Source organism: Solea senegalensis, linkage group LG6 (assembly GCF_019176455.1).
Source record: "Solea senegalensis isolate Sse05_10M linkage group LG6, IFAPA_SoseM_1, whole genome shotgun sequence".
NCBI lineage: Eukaryota > Metazoa > Chordata > Actinopteri > Pleuronectiformes > Soleidae > Solea > Solea senegalensis.
The window spans coordinates 23,416,380-23,440,385 of record NC_058026.1 but is presented as its reverse complement, the minus strand read 5'-3'; the positions used below and the strand labels follow the sequence as shown (position 1 = coordinate 23,440,385).

The 24,006-nt window shown below is 41.3% G+C and overlaps 2 protein-coding genes across 2 annotated transcripts; both read right to left on the bottom strand.

The window, feature by feature from the left end:
* Positions 1-747: 747 nt before the first annotated feature.
* Positions 748-6,526, bottom strand: mogs (mannosyl-oligosaccharide glucosidase). The gene is made up of 5 exons (XM_044028123.1): positions 6,293-6,526; positions 5,341-5,703; positions 4,304-4,527; positions 3,976-4,169; positions 748-2,960 (listed from the first exon to the last, which is right to left on the bottom strand). The coding sequence occupies exons 1-5, from the start codon at positions 6,363-6,365 to the stop codon at positions 1,190-1,192; spliced, it is 2,625 nt and encodes an 874-aa protein (XP_043884058.1). The 5' UTR covers positions 6,366-6,526; the 3' UTR covers positions 748-1,189.
* Positions 6,527-6,578: 52 nt separating this feature from the next.
* Positions 6,579-21,957, bottom strand: pdcd4a (programmed cell death 4a). The gene is made up of 11 exons (XM_044028124.1): positions 21,535-21,957; positions 15,238-15,540; positions 15,005-15,102; positions 12,523-12,636; positions 12,152-12,373; positions 11,602-11,699; positions 10,570-10,684; positions 8,911-9,018; positions 8,306-8,416; positions 8,073-8,212; positions 6,579-7,653 (listed from the first exon to the last, which is right to left on the bottom strand). Exons 1-11 carry the CDS (start codon positions 21,578-21,580, stop codon positions 7,602-7,604), a joined length of 1,407 nt encoding a protein of 468 aa, XP_043884059.1. The 5' UTR covers positions 21,581-21,957; the 3' UTR covers positions 6,579-7,601.
* Positions 21,958-24,006: the final 2,049 nt, after the last annotated feature.

The following is a 24,006-nucleotide window of genomic DNA, read 5'->3' as shown; positions in this document are numbered from 1 at the left end:
GAGCATCCTGGCCCTCCACTGTCACAACCTATAGCAACGTGTAATGTCACCCAAGAATAGCATAAACCTAGAGAAGTCTAGACTGTATTAACAGAAAGAAGAGGCCATGATCTTTTACAGACAAAATGAATAAACTGTATAAAGATTAAAATGCTCACACTTTGAGAATCTACCCTGGCCGACCTGAGTATACTTAGTGTATGCAGTGTATTATAACATGGAGCAATCAAAAGTTCATTAAACTGCATTTTCTCTTGAGTAAGTCATGATTTTTGATTGAAAAAGCAAGACCTAATCAAGGTCCCATTGAAAACCACAGGAAAAGCAGTCATTTGTTTTGTTTAGTTGCTGGTTTTACATCAGTTTGGCCACGTCAGCTCTTGTTCTGACCAGTTTAGGCTATTCCCAATGTTTACCCATTTGTATCTGCTTCAAAATGACTAGTTTTTCCTCTATGTCCATGTCAGTTTGTTACTTTAACAGTTTTTGAAAGTACTTTTTATGTCTGTTTATATCACATTACATCAACAACAGAGGACTAAAGACTTATCAATCATGTTTGCAAAGAAAGTGGCTTGTATTTGAAAGATTTAAGCGGCCCAGTTACTCAGGCGTCACCAGTAACGAGTGTCCAGTGTGTCTGAACCACAACAGAAAAGCTTCTGCCTGTTGCAGTTGAGCCAGAGTTCACATCTGCAGTTTTTGAACTATGAACATTACCAAAAAAAAAAGCAAAATATGACAAAAAAGTATCAACATTTATTTATTGTTTTCATCAAAAGACAAATGTCACAGTCGATGTTGTATTCCCTGCCAGTCAAACCAGACAAAGTGTACAAAAAAGGTCTGCTTGTTATGTTTTTTTTCCTTCTCTCTCATGTCTTTCCTTTCTGAGGCTGCAATTTTAGAAATGTTGAGCAAAACTCGATAAGTCTTAAAATCCAAATGAATGGTTATTGCGGCAGCGGAAGATAACAAAGAAAAAAAATGGCACGAGTAAAAATCCATCCAAGAAATCAAGAAAGAAATCAATCAAGAAATCTGTTATTTCATTTATAAAGATTCAATGTTGAAATTAGATCAGTAAGGCCTATTTCTTCCAGCTGAATCTTTATTGTATGGCTTTAACAACTCTATATTTCATAAACGAAGCCCGGTATCATGAAAACATGAGATGAAATCGACAGAATCAGTCGTGTTCAGCCATGATTAATACTGTCAAAGCTGACCATCCAGTGAAGGGGTGGCTTCCTTGGCCCCTGCCAGTGCTGTCATTGTACTGTTCCCAGATATAACCTGTGTCCACATACTGTCTGTAAACATTGTTGATAATATTAGTCCTGAGTTCCTCATAAAGAGCAGCTGCCTTTTCTTGGTATGGACCTTGTGTGTTCCTGTAGTGGTGCAGGGCTCTAACTGCCAAGTAGTTGATGTTAATCCAAACTGGGCCCCTCCAGTAGGGGGCGTCATGTTCTGTATTTCGCTTCATATACATGGGATCAGACTTAGAGAGGGAACGCAGGCCATAGGGCGTCCACAGCTTGTCGGGGTCTCTCATGTCTCGTAAGATATGTTCTAGTTTAGGCGAGTCAGGTTGGAGGATGTGTAGTAAAAAGGGAAACAAGCTAACATAACCCAAAGCATTGACATACTGCATCTTGGGAGCCCTGCGGACCGAGCGCACAAGCCGAGTTATAGGGTATTGATGGCGCGGTTGTCCAGGAGCTACGTACACCTTCTCCTGCTGCAAAGACACAGCCTGAGTGTGGTTGCCAAAGTCGCTAAAGGCACGGTGGTGCTCTGACCAGTGGAGCTCATTCAGTAAGTTGTTATCACTGAGGACTTGGTGGGAGAATTCATAGTCCTGATAGGGCTCATCTAAAAGCCGAGCGACACTAGCCATTACACCGGAGGCCAAGGCCATCCAGCAGTGTAAATCCACGTGCCTCTCGTCAGTTGAAGGGTGTGACGCTCGTGGGTAGTCGTCCAACCCAGAGGTCAAGGTCTTGGGATTGAGGAAGAGGTTTGTGTCCGTGTCCCGTCCACGCCAGCGGTAGGAGTTAGGCAGTGGCCCTGTTTGTGTGGTGTTGTACCATTCAAACCAGGTTTTCAGTCTGGGGAAAAGACGTCGGAGGAAAGGCAAAGTTGAGTCAAGAACTGCGTCGCCTTCATTTGCAGAGAGTTGTTTAATAAGTTCCTGAAGAGCTAAGAAAAGAGTTGGTGGGTTGGCATTCTCGTTTCGCTGAACTACAAACTCAGCTGGGACCTTACTGCGTGCCTCATCTCCCAGAATTTGCTCACGGGGAATCCAGCCCTCCATGTTCATCAGGTCTATCCAGTGGGCAATAGCCTCCCTTGTCAACTGGGGATCCCACTTACCGAGCAGCAGCTGGTGAAAGCCTTCGTCCCAGAGGAAGCCTCTTGGGAAGAAAGAGCGTGACGGTACTGCAGTGAATAGAGCACCTTCGGGGTATAAAAGTGGGTACTCGTTGTAGACTGACTGCACCACTGACTGACCATAAAAATAGCCCATTCCACCCAACATGTTGCTGAGCGCTGCCTTGGCAAACCGAATATGTGCTTGACTAAAACCTTTGCTCTGAAGCCCAAAAGTCTTCTCAAACTTTGCATCAAACTCCGCTTTTCTCTTCTCCAGCTCCTGGGTCATGATCGAGCCCACTAGCTGGTTAGGGCGATTGTGGAAGCTTCCAGACTCAAAGAGAATCTCAATCTGGAACGGCAGCTGGACAGTCACCTGGTGAACCACAAAGTCACTCTCCTTCCTTGTGTCGGCAGGTTTCTGTTGGTTTTGGTGATGGGGAGGCTTGTAGGTGTCAACAGCAATGTAATGCCTCTTTTCACCAGAGGGGAAGGTGTACACAAACCTGTGGTTCAGACTGTGCTCCACAATCTCAGTCAGCTTCTCCAAGCCAGGGGACACAGTCTGAAGATAGTTAAAACTGAAAAGGAACAAACATCTTGTTAATTGTCCTGGTTTCAAATCAGTGAAACATCAGCAGTGAGGATTTCACAACATGATGTCATGCAAAGTGTAAAGGATCACACATGTGATGCTGCGAATCTACTCATGGTTCACTTTCAGGGTCACTCTTGTGCTTTTGTAATGAAAAAGTGTGAGATAAACAATGCTTTCTTTCTTTCTTTATAAAGATGTATCGACATGTCTTTTCCTTCCATTAATAACTGAACTATATGAATCAGTGATCCAAAACATAATACTGAAAGTGGTTACTCAAAATGTCCCGATAATAATATCAAATTGCACTGCAGACTTTCTTAAATCCTCATAAAACTGAGCACTTGCTCAGAATGTCAGCTCATCTAATCTCCGTCATTATGATCAATTGGCCCTTTGCAGCCATTTTGATTCAATTCAGCAGGAGAAGAGTGGATATTACTGATCACGTTCATGATGAAACTTGCACAGGAAGCTAAAGACAACTCCGCCATAATTCATTTGATTATTTACACCCGTGATTTTCCTACAGCGTCAAAATAGCCACTGTAAGGGGCGGGCTGGGGTTGAAATTCAGCCCGGGAGCTTTGGAGAGGCCTTTTCCAATCGCACGACGGATGCAAGTGGAACTGTAATTTGATCACACATACTACAAACAGTTTTTTCAACAATCAAAAATACTGTGTGTGTCAAATCCCCTTTCTGGGGGGTTGTCGAGGGTGGTAAGAAAAAAAAACAGATCTAAATCTTTGGAGGCTGGGTGTGCATAAAAATCAAAACCTTCATCTTGAACTGGTTTTATCCCTGGCTAAGCTTCCCCTGTGCTGGACCCTGCCCTTTCCTGTGCATCTTGTACTGCTCAATCCGACCACCTGCCGTTTCGGCCTGGAACAGACCGGCTGTTCGGGAATACTTCCGAACCTCCCTATGGCCACCCCGCCCCTGGCCACAGTACAAAGGTCCCATTTGCTGTTCCAAGTGTGTATTCATTAATTTACCTGGAATATTTGGCACTGGACAATTCCCCGGTAACAGGTTTTCTAAAAGTGATCTTGAAGTTTCCTAGCTCCTCTGAAAAACCAGTGATGGATGCAAGGCGGTTTCTCTCCTCGATGTGAGCCTCAAGGGAGCCCCGTGTGTCCGCTGCTGCGTAAAACATCAGGGAGATGACTGGTGCTTGAGGGACAGAGCTCTGGTAAAGAAAGAAATTTGCATCATGAAGTCATTGATATTTCAAACAACAAGACAATAATTACAACCATTTACTGCAACATCCATGACAACTAAACACCACAGTAAAGCTAAATACACATGGTCAGAACTCACATGCTGCTTGGCAGTGATCCTCCAGGTCCAGTCTCCTCCATGATCCCCTCCCATCCTCTTGACAAACTCTGTGGTTAAGGTGAAATCATTGTCTCGGATTTCCTGAACACCAAAGGTGATTCCATCATGCATCAGCCAGCCATAGCCTTTCAAACGGTCCCCCTGCTCACAAGTGTGCCTCAGGTTTATGTCCATCTCAGAAAACTGCCGCATCCACATCATGCCTGGGGAGATATGTCAATAAAATTTTAATCATTTTCATATTCCAGGAGTGTCCCTTAGATATCCCACCACAAATGTGCTTATCAATTTCAGCAAGGGCTGAGCAATTACTCATTAATACATAAAATATCTACATAACAAAGACTTAATAGGTATCGACGTAATGTTTGTGCAAACGCACTACGTAGAACTTTCCAGCAGGCAAAACTATCACTCTATTTATTGTTATATGTGACAGATATTATGTTCAAGATAACCTTCAGTCTGTGCGTTTGGAGCATGCTCGGTTCTAATCAAAGCACTGTTGTCATCAACGCTTTGCTATCAAAGCTCTATTGTTATATTAACCTTCATAAGGGTCTTTGTCTACTAATCACCAGAATCCGTACGATTTGTGGGTTTTAGAACCTAACTGTGTGTGTGTGAAATAAATCTTCATGAAGACACTCGAGTTGTTCCCGTCGTACTTGTTCTGGTTGCCCTTTCCTGAAGGGATTATTGAGCTGAAAGGATCAGTCAGTAAAAATCTGGACACACTACGAGACAGGACTGCTGCAAATCAGATAAGAATAATAACAATAATGATAATAATAATGACTTAGATTTATGATGGGTTAGGGTTAGAGTGAGTGAAACGTTTGTATTTAAGATGAATTGGTTTCTTCAACACTCACTGAAATACAATAACCTAAAATTGTCCTTCCTTCATTGCAATACAGATCAGTAGTGAGTGATTTAAAACTTTTCTACATGTTAATATTTTTGCCCACATCACCCAGCCCTTGTTCAGCTTGAAATTGAATGTGTATGCCAACCTGTCACAATGGACCTGGGAGTCCTGGTTTTCATGCCAAAGTAGACCTGTGGCCTGTATGAACCCCAGAACCTCTGTGGGGAAACCTTAGCACTGCTGCTGTTTGCATCCAGGACAGGTGGTGATGGGTGCAAAGTCGCCACCCGTTTGGCCAGGCTGGACCGCATGTAGAGGGCATAAAAGAACCAGATCAAACTGAATATACAAAGGCCGATAGAGATGTTGATGAAGATTTTGCCAATATCGGCTTTCTTTTTCTTCTCCTTGCGATGAATTGCAGAGGGCTTCTCATCTTTCCTTGGTATTGGAGATGCTTCAGTGGTCCCCACCCTCTTCCTCTGCCTACCCATGCTGCCCCCTGAAACTGCAGGGGGAAAAAAAGGATAAGCTACATGGATTTCATGATTTTGATCTGTATGGAGCTGCATCACATAAACCACTTACATAAATGATCACCCGTCCCTTTAACTAATTAGTCAATTCTTCATAGAAATGTGATAAGAAAAAAATATTACAACACATTATATAAGTTTAAATCAACATGGGGGGACTTCATTATTGGTCCATACAACGACTTTTGTAATGAAATGCAATTATTTACAATTGCAAAGCAAGGTAAACACAACAGTTCGTATATGCAATTATTAAAAGACATAAACACAAATATTTACAATTATGATCATTATATTAGCGAGTATGCAAAACGTCTCCAGTTAAACATCACTGACACATGGTTTACCCAAAACACGTTTAGCCGGTTCACGTCGGTACAACCCGGGATAGCAACGGTGCCAGTAGGCTACACTTAGCTGTGCCGTAAAACGAACGGCAGTTGGTGCAACAAATGATGGCTCTGACAATATAATATGAATGCAATTTGTAATCTGCTATTAAAATAAGTTCCCGGGACATATTTCAATCTTAATTTTTATAGATAGCAAATGATTACCCACCTGCCAAAAGTCTCAGCTGCTCATTCTCCGCTGCTAGCCAACTAGCCACTTCCTGGTCAGTCAGCGCTCGCATCCGCTGACGTGTGCTTCGCTCCTTGTGATACGTTCACGTAACGTAGGAGACGAGAAATCTGCCGGCATCACAGGTTCCATAGCTGCGTATCTTGAGGTGCAGAACTTTGAACTGCGATGACAGACATCTAACTGTGAAAGGCAGCATTACGCCAATAAGTAACACTATGTCAATATTACACTAGTGTGTTTGAGAATAAAAACAAAGATAAACTGTATTTTGATGCCTTTTTAATGAATGAAATATATTTCTTATCCACATTATTATTAACTGGTCAATATGTAAAACTTTTACAGACAGTGGCAATGAAGCCTGAACAGATGTATTAGAGTTGCCTTTTTAAACAAATAACACGTTTGAAAAAAAATCGTTTCAGAATAATTTTCCAGAGCAAGTCTGCCTTTACATAAGGATACCTGTCCAAAGCCCACAGCTGACTATGTGACAGCTGATACATTAGTTTTAAGCAAATTATTGCTTATTCAATTTTTTTTATACACATTAACCCCCGTTTCTTTTATTTTAATGAATGGCATCCAAAGCATAATATTTGCCCTAAAGAAATACAACACCCAAACAGTGCCCAAACACTTCTTGCTTTGATAACTGTGCTGTACAAAGTGAAAATCTGACCCCAGGAAAAAAAAGGCAAAACACTGTTCATAAAGGAACAATAGAAGCAGTGAAAAAAAAGTATGGCATTTCTGGAACTTGTTTTTTTTTTAATATCGCAGGTTTAGATCCTTGTTGAGCTAATTTACCAAGTGCTTGCTGACTGTGCAGTTGGCTCTGTCTTTTAAGTGCTTTTTTTTAGCGCATAACATGAGGTGAAAAAAAGTAGCAACAGGTTAAGCGAAGCAAGAGACAAATCACCCAAACTCATGTCCCACAAAACCCATACCGTCCAGCCTTCCATCTTCTGCTGCTCCAACTTGAATTATTCTTGACAAACAGGTACAAAGACTAAGGCAGCAGGGGCGCATCAACCCCCAAATAAAGAATATTCTTAGAAAATGTCAAAAACAGTGATTAACAAGATGAAGGGAACTGAACGCCCAGGGCACTCTTCAGTCTACTTTCACCGAACGTCAACGCTGGTTTGAGTGACAACAACATTATGGAGTAGAGGAATGAGGGAACTTTATACCACCTGCATGCCCAATTTTAGGAAAACATGCTGGAAGCTGCACACGCACTTCTCCTCCTCCTCTTCTTCTTCTTCTTCTTCCTCCAGCTCTAGTTCTTGATCACTCCTCCATCTCCTTCGCTGACAAAACGCTTTCGTCCTCTGTTGAAGAAACATTGAGTATAATTGTATCATTTTATTAAATGTTAAGGATGTGTGTGTTGTAGTTTCCCCAATGGAAAACAAATTCAGTTAAAAGAACCAAAACCAACAGGAAATAAAATGTATTCTTTTAATAAGTGCTACTAATGTGACTCATCATTTATTCCTCTAGTTTACTATACAAAACCAATTTTAAACACATCAATAAGCCTCACTAACCCACTGGTTCAACATGTGTGTTCTTCCCCAACAAAAGCACTAGCTTTTCTAGTGTGCGTTTAAGGTTAAGCGCTACGAGGAGGTGAGGGAGGTTAGATGCACATATAGACACAAATAGTGTTTGAGACTTATTCAAAGCTATAACACGGCTAATACTGGCGTGAATAATTCATTAGATAGGCCATTTTTGCTCAACTGACCTGGAGGGACAGGTATCCCTCAGCTGTTTGGTGATGACAGACTCCTGGTAGCAAAGGTCCACAAAGGTCTCCATGATAGAGTGTGCATGTGGTACATCCAGGCTGATTTCCTGGAGTTCATTGTAAACACGCTGGAAGCCCTACAAGGAAAACATGGACAATATTGGAATCATTCCTTCATGGATAAACATATTTCAGCTTAAATTAGGTTTAAAAAAGAAAAAGGGACTGACCCTGTTCATCTGATCCACAGTGATGAGGCCTGTTTTCCAGAAGGACTGAAGCAGCTTTATCATCATGTGACTGGCAGTGTCGCCTTTAGACTCCAGCACCATCACTATGGTCTGAAAGGAAGTAGAACTACATGAAGTGTTGAACAAAAAGTTAGATACAAATCTTGTATGTTCCACATTTCACCACATGATGGCAGTGTTTGGACAGATATGATAAAGCATCAGATCAGACATTTTCACACCCAGAGTCCACTTACATTTCAGATATTTCATGATCGGAAATGTTTATTTGTATGATAAAAACAACCTCGTAACATAATAACATGGTTGTCATGAAGTCTGTCAATATCATTAAACTGAAGAAACTCAATTTAAAGAACGATGTAATGTATTATACACGGCTTAATGCATCACTTCATAGAAAATGTTGAGTTTTCTGGCAAACCAATATATATGTAACAGAGAATACTAATGGGAGAGATTCTGTTTCTGTTTCAATCATCACCCAAGACTATGTTTGACTTGCGTCAAAACATTTTCATGTATAAATAAATAAAAAGTAACATTCAAGTCATCAGACAAACATCAGGTCTACACTACAGTACCTCATAGACCAGCTCATGGTGGAAGTGAGGGACTTCCAGGTCCCGCAGACAGTGCTCTGCCTCCAACACATCTCCTGATATCAGGTACTCCTTGAGGAGGAGGTTCATCTGGGAGAAACACACATAAACAAAACCATTCATGTTATCATGGGTTTCTGTTTTGTTTGTGTGACGACCCCAGGTCATTAACTACGGTGGCCTGGAAGGACAAACACAACAAATAAACAAAGCAAAACACGGAACACTTTCACAAATCCAGAAACACACAGCGCAGGAGCAGAAAGGAAGTGTTTATCTCATCAAATTGCTGCTGAACAAGCAGATTTTTTGAGCAGCAGATTTCACTCTAGAAACTTTTTTTAGTGCGACATGAGATCGAAACACTTCTCTCCTGGGAACTATGGGGAAAGTTGTGTCGAGCTTAATCAGCAGTGTGTGAAGTCTTTACAACGGATGATTGGCCATCTGGTTAGACAGGTAGATGTGGTGGGTTAAAAGACAGCACTTCTTTGTCTGGTGTGTTTAGTGAACACAGACTGTATCAAGTCTTGTATAAAGTACTTGAAAGCAATACTTAAGTACAAGTATCTTACCAGAAAATGACTTGGGTAGAAGTCAAAGTCACCTTTTACAATATAACTTGACTAAAAGTCTTAAAGTACCTGACATGTTTTGTAATTTTCTGATATAAAATGTACTTAAGTATTATCTATAGCCTGGGCTTCATATTTAGTCTGCTTGGTTACGTCCCTCTCACTGGCTGGGCTGCACGAAGCGTTTTACTTAAACCAATTTATCATACCACTTCCAGTTTGAGAGGGACATGATTGATGCAACAAGGGCAAACCTCTCTAGGGTAAACCAACACTTCAGAGTCAACTCGAGGTCTAATTTGCCATGCGGAGGGACGTGTGTGGACGTGTGAGCATTAGCGATGCTTTAAGAGGAGGGAAAGGCAACATGGAAAGGAAAGCAGCAGCAAAAAGGGGGATGAGGAAATTAAAAGGATAAGAAAAACATGCAAGTTTAATGATAATAGGAGTTAAAGCAGTGAGGAAAAGAGGCTGTGACTCCTCTGGTCACTGCATGCTCCCCCTGTGGCCACACACAACCAGGCAGGAAATCCAAACTGGAGGAGAGCCCGAAGGGTCTAAAGCTAACATGACAACACTGGTAAACAACTTTCCTTTCATAAAAACATACTCACACTTTTGACTTTGAATGTTGCATAACTAACAATTTGACAAATTTCCACACTTTCCACATCAGCATAAATAAATTCAAATCACGGAGCAATGAGTGTCAACAAAGACTATGGTGAGAAGACATTGGGTATGTATGTGTGTGTGTGAGAGTTTCAGTAGAAGGTCTGGGTGTAATGTCTGTGTCACCTTCTGCACCCTCATTTTTGCAATTGCCACCTCTCAGGGGAGAAAAATGTTCTGCTGATGCAGCAACATAGCAGTGCTGGCCTGTGGCTCTCTCTACCCAGCATGCATCCCTGCCTTCTGTTTACATAATGACAACAAAGGAGCGGAGCTGAGCAAGACAAAAGCCTCAGCAGCCTCAGTCGTTGGAGATTATTGATTTAGAATATGACAAAGACATTTGTCCAGTATGTTTTTTATTTTATTTTAAGCTGTGTGTCTTTGAGATTACCTCTTTAACAAGATGTTTGACAGGTCTCAGGCCTCCACCCACGCCCCACACATTATCCAAACGAACCATCTCCCTCTTCATTGTCAGCAGCACTGCAGCACGGTCCAAAGCAACTCTGAATAAGAATAACACACAAATACCACAGCCATTACATGTTGTTTATTTGAAAGGAACAGGGTAGAGCTTCTTCATTAACTGAAACAACTGAAAAACACCAGCTAGTGTCGAGGTCCATAATATTTTATTCGGCAACGACACTGAACCAAGAAGAGAATCTTACTGAACGTGCATGACTCTTATGAAGATTCAAACTTTGCACATGCTGCTGTGATCCGTTTCCATTCGTTTGCCAACTTGTTCTCTGCATTTTTGTTTCATTGGGGTTTTTTATCTGAAGTACTGGAGGTCGTGAGCAGGAGCAGCCACAGTAAACATTTATTAATGATGAGCATTTAGAGCAGGAGCTCATGTCATGTGCAGCATCCCAAAAGTCACTGTATGATAGACAATAGAGCTGCAATGATTATTCGATTATTAATTGACTAGCAAATAAAAATTGGTTTGAGTGTTCGCTTTAATAATTAAAACAAGTGTTCCCATTTTCAGCACCTTAAATGTGAATATTTTCTGGTTTCATCGATCCATTTGACAGAGAATTCAATTAAACTGATAAAACAAGTCATCATTTCAAGGAACACTGATCAGCATTTCCTGACAAACAAATACTTGATTCAATCCATTATCAATATCAATTATGTTGCTTTTATTTCCTCAGTATTTGGTTTACCATTTGTATTAAACCATATTTACCATTACAAGTAACAGCAGGTGTTGCACAAACAATCCAGGACTGAAATCCACACACAACCAGTTTATTTCATACACATATACAGTAAATATTGGAACCTTTCAAGTCTATTGCATTGCCTAATTCAGTGGCATTGGTTTGAAAGTCATATTTAAATGAATATCTTTGAGCTCTGCCTGTAAGAAAAGTGATCGTGTGCATTGATGTTGCTCGTCTTTGCTCACCTGGCATGCTCACAGTCCACTTTGCCTTTGTAACAGTCCAGGAAAGACATGGAGAGAACATGGTCCGCTATGGCTCTGGCAATGAACTGGCCCAACATCTGAAAGGTAATTCATGACAATGTTGCTTTAATCACATTTTAAAGTCCTATGAGACTGCATGCAGATACACGCTAGCACAAAAACAAACAACATTTTAGTTAACACTCGAAACTCTGCAGCTGAAAATGAATCCATGTCCAGAGGATGCTTTTGGTCAGTGTCAGAAAGACGTGATGGAACTCAGGGAATGACTGTCAAACCAGGCTCAAATATGCTCATCACTAAGTTTCACGTCTCCAGGTCGACAGAACGTTTTTGCTGAGGCATCAGCGTCTGATCTCTGCCACAAATTTAGATGTTGCGTTTCTCATTTCCCTCCAACGTCTCCTCTCTGATGAAGTGTAGCTGTCATCAGTGGTTCTCATTATTCGCGTCTGCATATTTTAGCACTGCACCGGATTGGCCACATGTTGCAAAACAAAACAAACTTCAGTCAGCGTAACCGTTTCACCTGCGGAGCCTCCGGTGTGTCCAGTATGAGGTCTGGCAGCTCTTTCAGAATCTTGTCAAAAGCACGGGCCATTTCACTCTGTGACAGCGGCTTCCCCACCAGATCAGACAGCAGGCGGGAGGTCAGCTCTCGGTGGCTGGCCTTGCCTTCAAGGGCCAGAGACACAGCCAGGGAGGAGAACTCGTACCTGTGGTGACCAAGGTTGAGCTCCTTCAGCAACAACTAGAGGGATGAAGACAAACAAAAACATGAAAGGTTACCGAGGAGTCAGCTGAACAATTATAGAACAATAGCGTGTATTTACGAACATACCGCTTACTGTAATTTATAGCCAGCATGCAACAAGAGATGGACATTTGCAAGTCTTTTACCTGGACCTCTTTGGTGTCCCCATGTTCAAAGTATTCCTGCACAATGGGGTTGACCATTTTTTCCAGTTCCTTCTCATCCACCTCTGGCACAACTGTTGCATAAACCGTGTCTCCCTGAACAAGAGCAGACACACACATCATCAGCGATAGGAACAACAAAGTGGATGCAGATTACTCATTTTGCATTTTTTTTTTAGATACACTATCCAAAATCTGCACACACGTGCACAGTCCAAGATTCAAATTCTTGTTTAACCAGGTGTGAATAGTTTGTTGAGTGGAATTTGTCAAAACAAACGCCTCTTTTGTTTCACATCCTGAAAACCTGTTGTGAAGCAGAATGTAGCTGCAACGGCAGAACAATCATAAGCACTGGTAAAATAATCTGAACTCAAGTACTTTCTACTTCTGCGAATTTAGAGTCAAAAGTTCAACGCGGTGCACACGTTCCTGTTTTCCACTTATGTTAAGAGGCGATTGTTGACTGTTTATTATTGTTGAAGGTGAAAAAAACAAAAATCATTATTGGCCCAGCAAGGAGAAAAAAAAAGAGAGAAGGCAAAACATTTAGGGGACAGATTCACAACACAAACATACAGGGATTATAAAAAGGTGTGGTTTCGAAAAATAATGTTACATGCTGCACCTCACCCTTCCCTGCAAGTGTGCGGAAGAACCCGTGTAGCCTCCAGTTCACATCAAACACACAAGTTTGTGCTCACCTGGCTCCTAAATATAACATGTTCTGGCATAATGAAAAACAATCCATACATTTAGGTGATTTTAATTATTATTTTATCTTAAATGTCTGCAGAATTGGGCCTTTAATGAGATAGTGTTTACATTCTGTCAAATTAACCAGTAGATTTACACCCATTCTGTTCAGATAAGCCCCCGACGCTGCACCACCCTGTCCCAGTTACCTTTTAACACACACGGACACACATCTTTCCACCCAAGGCCAAATCACACTGGGTCTCCAGTGTTCAGTTGTTATCAATTTGACAGAGTCTGCATTCCCACTCTGCGCTGAGCCAGCGTGACAATCAACAGGAGGCAAACCTGGCCTCCAGCACCTAACGGAGCATTTTGCTCGATAACTGAGTTAAAGATTGAAAACACTGTTGACCGTCAATGAGAACGAGCCACCTGGAGGAAAAGGTCATGTGAGCGGGCAAATCATGTGGACAAAGGTTGGCCAATCGTGCCGATTTATGGTCTGATACACTCCAGCTGACGATCACAGGGGCGTTACCTCACCTGGGCTGATCAGGACAAATGAACCTGCAGTGAGAGGGTTTTACAGACATGATCCGCCAGACTGGAGCTGGATCTAAACTGAGGAATACTTGGATGAAGGTGTTGAAGGTGAATGGGGCAACAATTGTGACCAGAAAGATGCAAAAGACCCAAAGTCCACTTCGATATTGTTGATTTAAACCAGGGGCCACAAACCTTTTGAGACCGAGAGCTACCTGAAGGGTAGAGAATAATATGGAGGGCTACCATATTAACATTTTATGCATTTAATTGCATACACATTAATTCCTGCGCTTACTCCTAATGATTATCTTGTTATATTTATAAACAATATCAAGGACATTTTACTCAGTGATCAAGTGAAATGGTCACCACGTTGGTGACCACTGATTTAAATACTAGGCGGTCCTGCATTTTAACCAGATCAACTACCATGTGTCACAAAAAGTAAAGCCACAGCCGTCGTCGTGACTGCGGGCTCCTGTGTTTTGTTTTTTTTAAATTGGTTTGAAAAACTTCTTGTGTGCGGTGAGCTTTATTAAAACATGACTTTGCCTTTTACAATACATGAAGTCATTGATGCCATCCAACATGAATATGAAACATTCATAACAAAAGACCAAACCTTCCTAGAGAAAAATTAATTGCTAAAGTGCGTTTACCTCAGAGCGTTTACCTGGGAAACCCAGCAGCAGACCCTCAACATCAGCACATTTGCTTGTCACAAGAAAAACAGCGTGTACAGCATGTACAGCATGTTTCATCATTTCAACATGTGCTGTGAAGCTTATTCATCAATGAAAAAATAAACTGTGGCGAGAGAATGTGTGTATTTAAGTAATGCAAGTATTCTTAAACTAAAAAGACTTGATTTACGACAAATAAAAAAAAAACATATCATTAACAGTTAGTCATCGGACAGACAATATACAGCTTTTATTATGATAAAATCATCTTCAAAGTCACCTCAGAAGATTGCAGAATCCTACATTGTGCACAGTAATACAGGCAATGGATTGTATGCGATTGATCAAGAGTATAGTTGCTAAATTCTAAGCTATAAATGGTTACACACTTTCATTGATAATGTAATGTGCATTTTTGCCCCTTAATGTTCTGTATAATGCAACCATTAAGGTAAAGTTTTCTCACTGTTAAACTACAGACACAAAACACCTCGTGCTTTATGAGGTGAATCCTTATCTGACTCAAACAGTCTCACCTGAGCAGCTTCGTCATAGTTTGGGTCCCGTGCATCAGGTTCCTCCACTTCATAAACCATCCCAGCAGCTCCCCAAACTCCTTTACCGCCTGCCCCACCTGCAGACAACCAGCAGATGAACCATAAGGTCAACTCGCCAATACAGTTTGTGCAGCTAATGAACGACAAATGATCAAGCACGCACTACTATATTTAAAAAGAGGGTCCTGAAGATCAAATATTCCAGGACATACCTTTTTTTGGCAGGCCTCTGCCTTTGCCCATCCTGGATTTGCGGTCGCTGGTGGCAACTTTGCCTTTTGGACTGTTCGGATCACTTCCTGCCACGTCTCCAGACTCCGAAAAGGAGTCACTGGTCGAGTTGCGGGACGAGGACTTGCGCAGGCGACGCTTGGCTTTGGCTTTGAGCCGCGCCTCGTGGAGCGCTTTCTCCTGGGGCGTCCAGTTGCCGTTCAACTCGGCCTCGATCAGCGCGTCGTCATCGTCGCTGCAGGGACGGTGAGCCTCTGCCAGGCCGCCATCGCAAGACGGCATCCCTGTGATAAGACAGTAGGAAATTTTCAGGTAATCAGGGCAGCGAATGACACGAGTCACTAGAGTACTTTAATGGCTTTAACAAATCACAATGCCTCAATTAACATTTTATGCACTGAACAGCTCATGAATACAGAGAGATATGACATCAATTTGGTTAACTTGCTATAAATGTTTGACTTCGACGACCCGCACTGCAAACACCAAACATTTATCCAGTGTGAATTCAGCAAACGACATGTAAGAGCATTAAAGCTTCACATTCTGAGTGCATGTGCTGCACCCAGTGGCTGCTTTACACAACAAGGCCAAAGGCAAAACAACAAGGGAAGATCCTGTCAATGCAAAGTCACACTGGCACACATTCTTGTGACACTCACACGGTCTGTTAGCGGATATAATATGAGTCTCTGTGTCAAATTGTTCAACATACAGTAGTTTGTCTGTTTGTCTGTTTGTCTGGCAAAACAAGCCATCGTTTTAGGGATCAAATATCAAATTCTCTGACGTGTGAGAGCGAGAGAGGGAGGGAGGGAGTGGAGTACTTCTGCAGATCAGGAGAGGAGGGAGGGCAAAGGGGAACACGTGCTGGAGAAATGCTGACACTAGTATCTTTTTTTATTTCTCAGTGTTCTCGCGATGATTTTGCAGCAGCTACAGGGGACCTGACTACATATGGTCTGGTTGGGTCCACGGCTGGTCACATGACGGGGCTGTAGGAAAGTGGAATGTGTGAGGGTGTAATGAATACTTGGATCCCTGCATGTGCATGTGTCCAAATGGCAGTTTGAGGAGTTCTATCGCTATAGATTACAGGACATGGAGAGGACGGATTGGAGGCGAGGGGAAAATGTCCAAGCCACAAATACAACTACCAATCTAAAACTCGGCAGAAGTTTGTGCTGCAAACGGACCAAACTCAAGTTTGCAGGACAAAACAATAAACTTTTTTTTAATTTAAAAATATCCTCAAAACAACAGTCTGTTTTAAGAATGAGAACAACAAATTAAAAGGACGCTCCTTTGAGCAGAAACAGGTCACCTCCCTGAATTAACCTGTTGTAGAAAGGAGCAGCACCGCACCCCTGGCCTTCAGAAATCTGTCAACAGCCAACCATGTGTCATCTCCTCCTTCTGCTCCTCCTCCTCCCTGCCTCATGCAGGCCACAAGGCCTGCCAGCACTGTAAATTAGGAACTAACCGATGGCAGCACGCCAAACATACAACAGGCCAACTGGAAAAAAATGAAGAAAAGACTTGAACAGAGTTGCAAAACAATCATAATATGATAAAACGCAGTCAACTCCCTGTTTAAAAACATGACAAAGATGATGTGACTCTGTAACACGATGTTATACTGTAACTGAGTCAGTCCTGTGTCAAAGATGCAATCAAACTAATCAGGCTGTCTTTAACCTAGAGCTCAAACAATTCATCGATTACTAAATTAAGCGACAACTGTTTTGATAATCGATTGGAAGCTTTTTTTCCATGATTAAAACAAGATTTACGATTGTTCTTAAATGTGAGTATTTTCTTCATTGCTTTGCTCTGGACAACAAAGAAATCATTAAAAGACATTTGAGAACATCATCACTTCCAGGTTTGACAAAACACCGATCAACATTTTTTAAGGTTTTCTGATATTTTATGGACAAATAATAATAATAATATTAATAACAACAATAATAATAGTGATAAAAATAAATCGACAGATTAATCGATTATGAAAACAATCATTAGTAAGCTCTACTTTAAACTGACTACCAGATTGTACCAAAATGAATCCCAAACCACTGAACACAGACAGTCGCAGTGGTTTCTGAAAACCACCCCCACAGTTTAAACACACAGCCAGATGCGGGTCAGCAGAGGACCTCTGCCCCTACATTCCGTGTGTGAGCTGCACACGGCCAGTGAGCCTGAGCAGCAGTGTTGACATGTTTGATTTTAGCAATCTGTGCACTTACACTGTTTATGAATGAGCAGGTCAGTAGAGCAGAGACTTCACATAACTCCCTCGGGATGCATGCACCCAGTTTTCAAAACTAATAATAAGGTCTCTCCAAATAAGCAACTTCATTCTGAGGAGAATTTGTCAATTGCAGAAAGACTTTATGAATCAACTTCAAATGTGTTTTTTTGTTTTGCTACTTCAGTCAGATGTCTGACTGTGCAGAAGGATTATTACCATGTCCAGAGTTTGGCTGTTACTTGTTCTGTATGCAACTACGACATGTGTAATGTGGACACATGAAGCCTCCAGTACATGTGCACAACTGAGAACATACGTCAAAGTAGGAGACATTGTGTGCATGGTAATGATTACAGACATTTTACAGTGCTGTGTTTCTACAGCACAACTGATGGTTTTCAAATCAAAATCACACTTTCAAACACAAATGGCAAATTAAACACAGAAATCCTTTCATATCTTTAAGTTAACACCGTACATAAGAAGACCGCAAGTCAAATTGCACTCACAATATCACTAAGAAATGTTCCAAAATTGTTAGGCCTTAATTGAAATTTGGATTTGAAATTAGCTCCACCTTAAAGATATCTGAACATCTTACTGCAACGTGTCCATAAAAATGCTGCCAGTAATTTATATGCTGCATTAACTTCTGAGGCCACTGTTTAGTTAGAGGGTGGAGGTGTATGACCTAACACACACAGACCAACAACCTCTTATTTGCACAAGAAACAACACATTTAGACAAGTGTATGTTGTTTAACTTGCTGCTATAACTTAATTCCATTCAATTCTGTCCCCTATTTCTACCTTTATTAGTAAAAAAATTTTTTTTAGAAATATAACAAATCCACAAAAGAGACTTCTGTCAACTCAAGCACACAGATACAAAGCACAAAACCATGTGTGATGACCTCTGAGGTCAAATAAGCATCAGCATTATGATACAGGGAACAAATGGTGGGGGCCCAGCAGCATATGTCCATGTGGTTATATTATCTGTATCTGGGGTGTGGATGTCAAACGAGTTTAACTGTCATTTCCCACAATAAGAAGAGACACGGTTTCATGTCACATACAGTTGTGTGGATAGGGTCACAAAAACATTATTTCCTAAATTGAAAAATGTATTCACCTCCCCTACACTAGGTGGTGATAAGCCTCTTTTTAACTTGTTCGTCTATGGCGTTTTTAGACTGACCTTCTGCCTTTCTTCCATCCATTAACTTTAACTTTAAAATATGAAATTTGTAAAGCTGGCAGAGTATGATTTCGGTCTCATCGTCGGATGAGAAAGATAAAGGGCAAGGGGAGGTGGGCACACAAGATTAGAGCTGCTCCGATAAACGGTCGACAGTCTGACAGATCAACCAATCAAACTAAAAGGAATTGATAAAAGTGGGTGGAGTCTGTGTCTTACATGTGGGAGGTTAAGACTATAACATTGTGTACTCTGCAGACTGCCAAGCTGGCTTGACATATATGGCAGCATGTTCCTTCCATAGATTGAATGAAGGTATTTATCAAAGGAGTTAACCCATGGAAACGTTCTCACACTGGCTTTGAATGTGCACATGCAGGGAGGGCACTAATCACTGCACAGCTCTCAGCTTGGAAATGTCAGCAGACCATTTTTACCATTTAAAAGTATCTATTAAAATGAAATAGAACATGCACCTTTAACAATTATAAGAATTCACACAAAAATTTTGCATAACCTACTCATCCATAATCTGAGGATGAAATGCGGAAAACAATTAAGTATACCATTAGTTCACACTCATTTGTTTACATCATTTTGGCTCTGGTCATTTGGAGGTAAATTCATTTCATTAATAGATTGTAATCACATGTTTTGACCGTTCAGGAGACGACAGAGTTAAGACTTAAAGCCTGATTAACTCATCATTTGGTACGGTCCATGTTTGATAATATGCATGTTTCACCATGTTAGGTTTTATTTACTCCCCACAGCAGTGTGCGAGTGCAGTGTAAAAAGCCTGACCCACAATGCATAGGTGTGTGTGTGTGTGTGTGTGCGTGTCCATGCATCTCATCAACAAGAGGCTGCTCAATCAAGCACGACTGACCCACCTCTTAAAACAAAAGGTCAATCAAGTTCACACAAGCCATCTGTGTCACTTTTACACACAAACACACAAAACCATAACAAACCATGTTGTGTCACACATGCACAGTTTGACCCCTATGCAACAAAGGTAAATCAAGTAGTGTGTGTGTGTGTGCGCATGGGTATTCCTTATGAAGTGGGGACCTAAATCTGTTTACGTAGTCACATTATAGGTACAAACGTCCCCCCAAATGTAAAGTACTACATTTTAAAGGTGAAGACATGTTTTTAAGGTTAGGCCGAGGTGAGGGTTAGGATTAGGCCAGTAGTAATTCTGGTTAGGGTTAGAGTAAGTCTCTGGGAAATTAATGCAAGTCAATGCAATGTCCTCTGAAGTCATGGAAAACAGTGTGAGTGTGCATACTCATTCTTGCTTCCTCTTTGGACCTATTTCTGGTATAAACACAAGTTTTTCAGGACCATAAATCCTCGTGGATTATCAAGTCCACGATATGCTACTATACAGTCTTTCTGGTCTACCTCAATCTCAACACCTTATGTAAATAATGTTTGCACAATTTAGTGTTCCATTCTGATTGGCCGTTGCACAAAAAGCCATCTTCTGCTGCTCTATGTGCCTTAAATTGCACCTCAGGGACAAATGCATTTCTTTGAATTGAACTGAATGGGAACCAGATGATCCTGGTCATGAGGCAAAAAAACTCACTTCTGGGGAACTGGTGAAAATTAGAATTACAATGTACATTGTGGTAAGAGCTGGAGATAAAGCGTGTGTGTTTACATTACTGTATATTAATGCCTGAATGCTTAAATGTTAATTACAAACCTTGATGCAGCGCAATCTGCCGTTATGTGAATCAAACTGTGCATTTCTTATATAAGCTTTAAATACACAACAGCGCCGAGATTACGTAAGGAAGCCATTTGCAGTTGGCTCTTACAGTAGACTATACATATGTACGTCACTGTCAGACAGCGCGAGGAGAGCACGAAGCCCACGAGCTCGAAGCCCATTACCGAAAAACAAACACACACACACACACACGAGGGGACGTGTGATACGAGTAGTGCACGAACTAAAGAAAACATACGACTGAATTAAAATCGTATTCCGTCTCATTGTCATTGATGATTAATCACTGGTACTGCAGCAAACAGAGTCGCGCGCGTCTAAATAAATATTTATAAGATGTTATGATTTAGAAGCGCTGGCATGTAAACTATCGCGAGAACGTCGAGGAAAATAAACAGGAAGCCCAACTGGTCGCTTAATTATTTCTATTTTTGTCGACTTACTCGACAGGGAAGACGTATATACGCATTTTTTCATTTTAATAACACAATTTCCGCCAACTGTAGATTATTTACAGGCATTGGCCCTGATTAGTTTTCAAAAACGACGATCTAGAGCGCTAAAACAAACAGAGAGACACACAATTAAACTTAGTATATCAGTGGTGGCAGGTTTGCCTTTGTTAAAAAGCAAGTTTTTATTAGTGTTTCATCTGCAAAGTCAGAACGAGACTTGTCAAAGCGGAAGTAAGCGTTGTCGCCTCGTCCAATCAGAAACGCGAAAGGGTTAAAACGTGAACGCAGCTCGACAACAAACACAAAGCTCGTAAAAACAACACGCGCACACACACACACACACGAGAGATTTAAATTGCAGACGCAGCTCTGCGGGGGTTCACCGTGTCATTAGTGCAACACTGCGTGAAATGTGCACCAAGACGCTTAATCGGTGGTCTTGAGTTTGTGTGTGTGTGAGTGTGAGTGTGAGGATTAAACGGAGCACATGGTAGCCCATCCCATACAAGAGGACAATGGCTCAGTAGAAGCACATCGACATCAACAACACCACCAGGCCTCGTGAGCGAGACTCTGCACCGAGGCAGGATGCACGTAGCGCGGCTGAATTTACTCACTCACCGTCGGCTTTGGAACCAGCAGGCCACGTATCCACTTCAGTCGCCATGGCGTGCTCGATAAAAAAAAAATCCTCCTTCCTTCAGCTGCAACAAATCCACGCAAACACACACACGTCTGCACGCACGGAGGGAGCAACGTCCTGCAAAATCAAGTGTACTGACAAATAACGTAGAGGAGGGGAGATAATAATGCACGAGTCGTTATGACCCTGTGTGTGTTTGAGCTGCAGCCGAAGAGAACAAAAAAAAATTAAATTACAAAGACAACAAAGAACACGTATGTAAACTGATGTGGCGTGAGCTGCAGGATTTTAGCTCCTCTCAGCGTCCACGGCTGGGAAGAGTGGAATAACACGAGTGGAGCGGGTCAACTAGCAGGAGAGCATTTCATCAGACAGAGCAGGCTGGATAAACAAAGTCTGTTTTTAACTTTGCTGGAGCGAGCAGAGCGCAGTCACGTGGGGCGAGCGCGGACGGGGAGTGGTCAATTCAGGGGGTGGGTGCTGGTCCATTCTGACCAATCACAGAGCAGGGAGGAAAAAAAACCGTCCGCTTAAACGTTTAATGTGGCGCGTTCACGTGCTGTCGGGATTATGGTAAATAAATACAAAATGCACACGAACGCCCCCCCACGTCGTGATTTCTCGTGAGAAATTACGAGATAAAAGTGGACTGGAGAGGAGAGAGAAAACCTTTGACATTTCAAGATGGCGGAGAGTAAAACAAATAATAAATACCGTTTACGTTTAGCTGCCATGAATAACTATTACAAAATGTTTTAACGAAGAAGGAGCGGGTCGGAGTGTGTGTCGGCCATTTTTTAATTATTATTTCGCTCCAACAACAAAAGCGCTTGAACGTAACACACGTAGTTCCGATTTCACACATGGGAAGTGTCATCTTTCCGATAGCACGTGAAGACAATATAACATATGACATGCATAAGGAACTCAAAGCCTTTTTTGACCACAGACCTAAGAATACATATATATAAATTAAATCATACAAAGAGACTCTGTTATTAAACCTGCATCCATGTATGTTTGGAACAATTTGTATTACTACACACACATATATTGGGTGAGGTTTGGTTTTATTGTTTGGTTTTAAATCCCTGGTAAAACAACAACAACAACAAAACTATACATTCTCAAATTAATCTGCATAGAAACCCAATCTAAAAGTATTCCTATAACCTACTTCCAATCTTTCCTGGACACCCTAAATACTTGCAAAAACCCTAAAGCTGTGAAAACTTAAGCACTTGATGAATTCTACCTCTAACCCTCGTTTTCTGTCATTCATTTTATTTATGTTTACACTTGTTATTCTGCAACAAAATGGATTGTAAGAATGATTTGTGCTCTTAAACTGAATAACCTATATTTCCTATACTGATTGTGCATTGTATTGTATAAATAAAGTTAAACAAGGTCCCCCAATCGATTTCATGTGGCCCTCCACATTTTATTATCTATACTTAATTGGGTTTTTGTTATTTATAGATTAATTTTGCATCATCAGTGTTGTTAATGTGAAGTATACATCGCTCCATATCAAAGCAAACACATTTTCTTTGAAATTCTTTGATATATCATCGTGAATATCACGGTGGAATATTGTGTTATTATTTTGAGCTCATGTTGCCCACTCCTGACTGAACAGCTGTTCATCGGCCCCCTCATGACCAGACTAGATCCTCATTGGCCCCCAGATCACTGGAGTTTGAGATCCCTGGTCTTGAATCACTGACACTTTAACATATCGCTCAAAATATAATAGGATCAGTGTAAGCCAGTTTATATGTATGTGTATATTTAAATGCAATTATCCACCTGTTGTGTGTTGTGTTGTAATGTTGTGTGTTCAAAGAGGTCTGTAACGAGTGGTTGTGTTTCCTTTCTATCATCTTGAAGCAGACTGGTCATTCTTCTCTGACATCATCACATGTTTGCCCAGAGAACCGCTCATCAAAGGATATTTTCTCCTTTTCCAAACATTAACTGTAAACCCTATAGAGATGGTTATAAGTGAAAAATAAAAGTAGCAGACCAGCACTTTCTAAAATACGCTGACCAGCATATCTGACAACAAACAACTGTGTCACATTCAAATTCTCAAAATGAACCTCTGACCCATTGTGATGCTCAGTCTGAACTTCAGCCGGTCATGCTGACCATGTCAATATGTCTGAATCATGTGGTTGCCTGATCTAATATGTGTGTAAACTAGGTGAACAGGTGTACCTAATAAAAAGGCCAGTGAGTTTTATTACATGACTTTCACCTACATGTTTTTAGTGAGTTGATCATTGGTCATTACATCAAATTATGGCTTGGTTGGATCAGTGATAGTCTTTGTCACCAGACAATACATATAGGACCATGGTTCTTAAACTGTGGTACGTGTACCACTAGTGGTACGTAAGCTTCCTCTGGTGGTACTTGTAGGAAAATCAGAAATACTGTTCCAC

What these genes read in the sequence shown, in the direction of transcription:
- mogs (XM_044028123.1), bottom strand. Translation starts at nt 6,365, where the DNA reads ATGCGAGCGCTGACTGACCAGGAAGTGGCTAGTTGGCTAGCAGCGGAG. An exon ending in GCAGCTGAGACTTTTGGCAG is followed by an intron (nt 5,704 to 6,292) that starts GTGGGTAATCAT and finishes TTCCCCCTGCAG; the next exon opens with TTTCAGGGGGCAGCATGGGT. An exon ending in GGATCACTGCCAAGCAGCAT is followed by an intron (nt 4,170 to 4,303) that starts GTGAGTTCTGAC and finishes TTTCTTTACCAG; the next exon opens with AGCTCTGTCCCTCAAGCACC.
- pdcd4a (XM_044028124.1), bottom strand. Translation starts at nt 21,580, where the DNA reads ATGGCGACTGAAGTGGATACGTGGCCTGCTGGTTCCAAAGCCGACG. An exon ending in ACTATGACGAAGCTGCTCAG is followed by an intron (nt 12,637 to 15,004) that starts GTGAGACTGTTT and finishes GCTCTTGTTCAG; the next exon opens with GGAGACACGGTTTATGCAAC. An exon ending in CTGTGGATCAGATGAACAGG is followed by an intron (nt 8,213 to 8,305) that starts GTCAGTCCCTTT and finishes TTTTCCTTGTAG; the next exon opens with GGCTTCCAGCGTGTTTACAA.